This window comes from Portunus trituberculatus, chromosome 10 (assembly GCF_017591435.1).
Source record: "Portunus trituberculatus isolate SZX2019 chromosome 10, ASM1759143v1, whole genome shotgun sequence".
NCBI lineage: Eukaryota > Metazoa > Arthropoda > Malacostraca > Decapoda > Portunidae > Portunus > Portunus trituberculatus.
Window position 1 is genome coordinate 10,845,335 of NC_059264.1, and position 7,500 is coordinate 10,852,834.

Genomic DNA, 7,500 nt, shown 5'->3' on the forward strand with positions numbered 1-7,500 from the left:
CTAATCTTCCAAAACAGTCATAATAATGATAAGAAGAAAACCTAAACTTTATTTCTCTTACGTAGGGTTCCTTTTAATCCATCTCTCAGTTTCCCTACCAAGCTATCTATCTCAGCACTAGGAAATGGACTTTTGCAGCTTTCTTTATTTACTTATGCTCTATGAAGTTGAAGAAAAAAAATATTCCTTACGTAGACTTCCTTATAATCCTTCTCTCAGTTCTCCTACCAATCTATTTATTTTAGCAATAGGAATTTGGCTTTCTGGAACTTCCTTCATTTGGTTATACTCTAAGAAGACGTGGAACAGTGGAACCATGCGTGCTTTGGGGTCCGAGGGGTCTCCAAGCGCACGGGTTCGAATCCTGTCGACGGTCCGAGTGTAAGCTGGGCTTCCTCACTTGGGGCAAGTGGTTCCTAGCGGGTGGGCTTTGAGATAGGAGGTACCCCCGAAAAGTACCCCCTTTAGCCCATAAATTCCCGTGAAAAGCCACATGGTATAAAAATAAAGACTTTTCCCTAACGTAGACTTCTTTTAAACTCTTCTCTCAGTCCTTCTACCAATCTATCCATCTTAATACTAGGACTTATTAACTTTCTGCAGCCTCCGTTATTGGCTTATGCTCTAAAAAATAATACTTCTTTACCTAAACTTCCTTTCAATCCTTCCTTCAGTTTTGCTATCAATCTATCTATCTTAGCACTAGAACTTTGACATTCTGAAAATTCCGTTATTTGCTTATGCTCTAAAAAGACGAAAAAAAAAAAAAAAAAATGGTTCCTTATCTAAATTTCTTTCGATCCTTCTCTCGTTATTGGCTTATGCTCTAAAAAGAATACTTCCTTACCTAGACTTCCTTTCAATCCTTCTCTCAGTCACCCTACAAATCTATCCATCTTATTACTAGGACTTTTAACTTTCTGCAGCCTCCGTTATTGGCTTATGCTTTAAAAAGAATACTTCCTTTCCTAGACTTCCTTTCAATCCTTCACTCAGTTCCCTTAGCAATCTATCCATTTTACTACTAGAATTTTGACTCTCTGGAACTTCCGCTATTTGTTTACAATCTAAAATGAAGAATAATATACTCCTTACCTAGACTTCCTTTCAATCCTTCCTTCAGTACCCCTACTAATTTATCAAAGAACTAGGACATCCATTTGACTTTGCTTATGCTGTGAAAGGAAGAAAAAAAAAAAAACTTCATTATCTAAACTTCCTCTAACCCCTTCAATTCTGGGACACATTTTTACCTTAACGTGTACGATTAGACCATTTTATTGACATTAGGAAGGGTCTATGGAGGTCAGAAGATTAATGGCCACAGTCTTCCCTATTTTGATCCTTCCCTACATAAGTTTCTGAAGCTGTATAAAACCACCAAATAGCCACCAGAATGAATATATAAACGCGTCATGGTACTGAAGGGTTAATCTTAATCCTTCAGTTTGTTACCTTCCCATGCTCTGTTTTCAAAGCGTCCTTCTCTTACAGTCAAGAGGAAACTGGATGGAGATGACGAGTACTTCAACTCCACCACCACTACCACCACCACCACCACCATCAGGCCAGACACCACCGACCACCAATCAGATGCTGCCAGTGACGACGAGGGTAAGGATGGTGACGGTGATAGTGATAATGGTGATAGCGATATTGGTGATGGTGATAATGTAATGGTGTGATAATAACAGATGTGAGTGAAATAACGGTGGTGATGTTGATAATGTAATGGTGATGGTGATAATGGTAATAGTGATAGTGACAATGGTGTGTGGCAAGAGTAATGGTTGACAATAGTGATAATGGTAGTGCTAGTGACAATGATGGTGATATTGATAATGGTGATAGTGATAATAGTGGTGGTGATAGTAATGGTAATAGTGATAATGGTAGTAGTAATACCAGAGATAGCGATAATGGTGGTAGTGATAATAGTGATGGTGATAGTAATGATGATAGTGATAATAGTGATGATAGTGATAATGGTGGTGGTGATAGTGATAGATATGGTGATAGTGATAATGGTGGTGGTGATAGTGATGGTGCTAGTGATGATAATGGTGGTGATAGTGATGGTAATAGTGATCATGTAACGGTGATAGTGATAATGATGGTGATAGCGATGGTGATAATGGTGATGGTGATAACGGTGATGATAGTGATAAAGATGGTGATAGTAATAATGATGATAATGGTAATAATAATGGTTGCTGGTAGTGATAATGATGAAAGATAACGATGAGAGTAATAATGGTAAAAGATAATAGTGATGGTGATGAATATAATAGTGTTAATAGTGATAATGGTGGTGATAGTGATAATAGCGATAGCGATAAGTGATAACAGTGACAGATGAGAAGGTGGTAGTGATAAGAGACGAAATGATAGTGGGAACCAAAGCGATGGTGATAATGATAGTGATAAGGCCTAAGGTAGCAGCAGTGATGGTGGTAGTGGCGGTGAGAATGATGACAACAACCACTATTACCTCTACCCTTACACAGATGATAGTGATGACACTGACAGTAGCCATGATGAAAATAGTGAAGGCACATCTAAAACTAAGCAAAGGGATAATGGAAATGAAGATAGCGAAGTTAGCAGCACAGATGATAGTGATAGTGATAATGATAATGATGATGATGATGATTTGTTTCACTATCACGGAGACTACGAGACAGTGGAGGATCATCAAAGGAGAGTGAACAAGGAGAAGAACAGCAAAAACAAGCTACCCTCACTTCCCTCTCTTCCCTCAGATGACAGTGAAAACGAGGTGTGGGGAGGAGACGATAACAAAGAGGAGGAAGACTTTTACGAGAAGGACAAGAGGAAGAGGGAGGAGATAGAGAGGGAGAGAGCGGAGGAGCGAAGAAGGAAAGAGGAAGAGGAGAGAAGACGTCGTGAAGAGGAAGAGGAGATTAGAAGAAGGGAGGATGAGATTAGGAGAAGAGAAGAGGAGGAGAGGAGGAGATGGGAGGCGGAGGAGGAGGAGTGGCAAAGGACTGGAGGGAATGGAGATAATGGCCAACCCGTCCCCTCTCCGCCGCCCCCTCACCCCACCACGCCAGCCCCCTCTATTCCTGACCTGTGTGAGGGGAACTATGACGCAATGGCTGTACTTCGTCAGGAAATGTTCATCTTTAAGGCCAGGTGGGTGCCTCTATGGAGATACACGTGAAATGGTATCAAACCACAAAGGATGTACAGGATGAAGACGACCACTAGTGTTCTCAATAATTCAGCGCTTTCTCTGGTACACTCTTGACTTTCTTCTATGCTTCTTTATGTCTGTACTTCAATTTTGAGGGCCAGGTGGGTGTCTCACTATATGGAGCTACAAGGGGAAATAGTATCTAGCCACATAATACATAAAGGATGAAGACGACCGTATTCTCAATAATTTCGCTCTTTTTCTGGTAAAAATCTGGACTTTCCTCTCTGCTTCTGTATTTCCTCTGTGCTTCATCTCTGGAAGCCAGGTGGGTGCCTCACCACCGGAGCTACACGTGAATTAGTATCAAACAACAAATAATATAAAGGATGAAGATGGTCACTGGTATCCTCAATCATTCATATGTCCAAGATTTTTGACTGACTCTCTTAATATTTTAGGGAACTGGCAATCAAGTGGATCTTTTCTTTTTAGTTTTTGTTGCCCATGGCCAGCTTCCTCTATTCCATAAGCAAAAAAAAATCATCACTTTTTCTGATAAACTCTGAAATGTTCTCTCTGCTTCGGTATTTTCACCTATCGTTTTTATCTAAATTTCTTTGAGAGGAAGGTTCCAAGACACTTATTCTACAATGTTGGATGATCCTCTTTTTTTCGTCCTGTTGCTGAGAAATTGGCACTTCAGTATCTCTCTTTCCGCACTTTAATTATCCTCGGCCAGTGCCCATCTTACATTAAAAAAACCCGTATAGTAACAACTAACCTCAATACAATAATACCTCTTACAATACACATCAGCAAAGAACACACGATAAAAGTCACTCTCTCTCTTTCTCTTCCTCTCACATCTTCCCCTTTTCCTCTGCAGTACTTATGGCGGTTCAGGCAGCGGGGGAGGATCGTGCACGGCTACCCGACCACCATCCACACACTGTTCCCCGCCCTGCCCAGCTACATCGAGAAGGTGAACGCCGTCTATGAGAGGCCTGTGGACGGCAACATTATCTTCTTCATAGGTAAGGGAATGATTGGGTTAGCTTGTGACCCACACCACTTTTTTTTTATGAATTTTAGTAGTTGGTGTTGATAAAGGTGCTGTTTGGCTATCCGTGCACCAATGATATTGAACTGAGGGAGTGAGCGAGCGAGTGAGTGAGTGAATGAGTGAGTGAGTGAGTGAATGAGTGAAGGGCAGCAAGGACTAACACAGAGAATGAGTGAATGAGTGCGTGACAGACTAAGTGAAATGGTGACTGATTGACTGAGAGCGTGACTGAGTGAAATGCTGACAAGTAGATAGATAGATAGATAGATAGATAGATAGATTGATTGATTGAATGAGTGACCGACTGAATAAATAAATGAGTGAGTGAGTGAGTGAGTGAAGTAGTGACTCACTGATTGAGTAAAATGGTGATTGATTGACTGAGAGCGTGACTGAGTGAAATGGTGACTAATTGACTGATTGATTGATTGAATGAGTGACCGACTGAATAAATGAATGAGTGAGTGAGTGGATCATCAAATTGCATATAGAAAAGAGAACATGACAAGAAGTATCTATGTATGTATGTATATATGTATGTATGTACGTATGTATAACCCCATTCCCTAACTATTCCCATTCCTGCACCCCTAGGCAAATACTTGCAATTACAGACAGTACGTACTTAAAATACACAACCAGTATTAACATTACCTATTAACTCTACCTCTTCATCCACTTCCAGGCAAATACTACTACGTGCACAACGGGAACCAGTTGGTAGAGGGGTCGCCGCGCCCCCTCACCGACCTGGGCATGCCCCCTCTTGTCACTGAGGTCAACGCTGCCTTCTACTGGCCACGCGCCCTCAAGTCTTACTTCTTCACGTGAGTGTTGAGAATAGAGGGAACGGGAGGGGGGAGGAGAAGGTGGAAGAAAGGGAAGAAGGATAGGAGAGGAAGAGAGAAATGGAGGAATTGGATAGAAAGAGAGAGAGAGAGAGAGAGAGAGAGAGAGAGAGAGAGAGAGAGAGAGAGAGAGAGAGAGAGAGAGAGAGATACTGATACTGATACATTTATTGGGCCTTAAACATATACATATATAAGATATAACAATGGGTTACGTAACAGCCAAGGTCCATTGAGTGTTACCTCTTTTATGGACCTATTTTGACTTACTTAAATGTAGAGGTGCCATGTAACTGTTTACAATAACGAAAAAATCTTGGACATAATATGGAAAGATATATACGACATTATAAATGAAAAGTTCTTGAGAAAGCATAATATTAATAAAGTAAATACTGTACTAGCGGTAATGACTAATCACAATATACGCAAAAAATAAAAACAATGAGATTAATAAAAGTATTAGTGGAAATAATCAATAATATACTACAAGAAATAGTCACAATATAATAATGGTAACATTAACAATAATTAAAGATACAAATAATATTTATGATAATAATAATAATGAAACTAATAAATATAATAATAATAAAAATAATAATAATAATAATAATAACAATAATAATAATAATAACAATAATAGTAATAATAATAGTAATAATTATACAAAAATGATAAAAATACAACTACTACTACTAATAATAATAACAATTCATAAATATAATACGGCTGTTGCATTGAGAGAGAGAGAGAGAGAGAGAGAGAGAGAGAGAGAGAGAGAGAGAGAGAGAGAGAGAGAGAGAGAGAGAGAGAGAGAGAGAGAGAGAGAGAGAATGATTTATTTCATATATTAAATCACTTGATATTTTTCTTCATTTGTCAGTTTTATCAATTAGTTTATTGTTTTTTATAGACTCATATTTTTTCATGATTTTGTTTGCTAGACTTCATGCATCCTAAGATTAACTGGTCTTTACTCATTACTAAATTGGGTGTTTTTTTTTTCATTCCTAACATTATTCATATTTTTTCATCATGTTTACAGTATTTATCATTTTAGTAAGCAGTCTTTATTCAGTATCTTATCTATTCACTAATTTTCACGAATGATTCTGTTGGTTTATCTTTACTAATTACCTCAATGGAACATCTTTATACATTATCCTATTTGTTGATCTCTCTCTCTCTCTCTCTCTCTCTCTCTCTCTCTCTCTCTCTCTCTGTATATACACATTTGTTATCTTATAATCTCTTTCCTCCTCTTGAGGCAGTTTTTTTTTTTTTGCTTTTCTTGTATCTATCTATCTATCAATATACCTTTTTATCTGTCCATCTACCTTTCTCAAACTCATGTTCCTCCTGTTGTCTTACTTCCTCGTATTGTACCAAGTCGCTTTCATCATTACCTCTCTTTCTAAACATGATTTTATGTTTTCTTCTTTCTATTTGTTTGTCACCTCTCCTTAGATACCTTTCTATTCCTCCCATTTCTTATCCATTTATTTCATCTTCTCTATTCATCATGTTTATTTTCGTCCTCCTGTGTGTCTGTATTTATCTATCTTTGTACATTTATATCTATATATCTATGAATTTTAATGTCAGTCTCTCTTTTGGTTTGGCGGTTCATTTGTCTTTCTGTCTATCTCTCTATCTTTTCATCTACCCAGACATCGCTCACTCACTCATCCACTCAATCAATCAAGCCCCCATCTCTCAATTCCCTCTCCTCCCTCACTCTCTATTTCCACCTAACACAGCCTCCTTCTCCCCACAGTCGCCACGGTTACTTTAGGTACAACGAGAACACAGGAAAGATGGACGTAGGTTATCCAAAGCAGATGAACAAGTGGAACGGTCTCCCTGATGGTGTGGATGCCGTCTTTACCTGGCACGATCGTGAGTGTTCATTAGAGATGATTAATAAACCTTTTTATTTTTATTTGACACTTTGTTTCTTGATGCATCGTCGTTTCTATTGTTTTTACCAGCCATTTGTTTATAGATATATTCTTTTGGTGTCTTTGTCTTTCAGTGCCTTTAGTGTTTGGAATTGTTAACGTCGTGGTCCAAAATTTAAGCTGATTTAACCCAACACAGCTTCATATAAAGATTCCAAACTTTATCTAAGCAAAGAGAATTTAACCAATCTAAACGTAACACATCTAATCTCAGTAAGTCTTTTTTTTCTTCTCGCTCTTTTTTGTTGTTCTTAGTCAGTGTTCCTCTTGCACACCAAACAAGCATAATATAACCTAACTAAACTTAAACCAAACCGAACTTAACCCAACCCAACCTAAATCAATAAAACCAAACCTTAGGAACCAAACTAAATGAAACTTAACGTTACAACATCTAACCAACCCAACCTAACTATAACCAAACCAAACCAAACCAAAGGTACTGAAATCTAATGCAGGTTAACC

At 38.4% G+C, this 7,500-nt stretch overlaps 1 protein-coding gene across 2 annotated transcripts in view; it reads left to right on the forward strand.

Annotated features, from left to right (window-relative positions):
- The window catches only part of LOC123501962 (matrix metalloproteinase-14-like), a 44,959-nt gene that overhangs the window by 36,224 nt on the left and 1,235 nt on the right, over positions 1–7,500 (forward strand). Inside the window, exons 8-12 of one of the 2 annotated variants that reach the window (XM_045251078.1) lie at positions 1,495–1,614; positions 2,508–3,180; positions 4,064–4,194; positions 4,909–5,050; positions 6,852–6,973. In XM_045251078.1, the coding sequence (XP_045107013.1) occupies positions 1,495–1,614; positions 2,508–3,180; positions 4,064–4,194; positions 4,909–5,050; positions 6,852–6,973 (1,188 nt within the window). Of the gene's footprint in view, positions 1–1,494; positions 1,615–2,507; positions 3,181–4,046; positions 4,195–4,908; positions 5,051–6,851; positions 6,974–7,500 lie in introns of those variants that run through there. The other variant, XM_045251077.1, reaches the window with a different exon arrangement.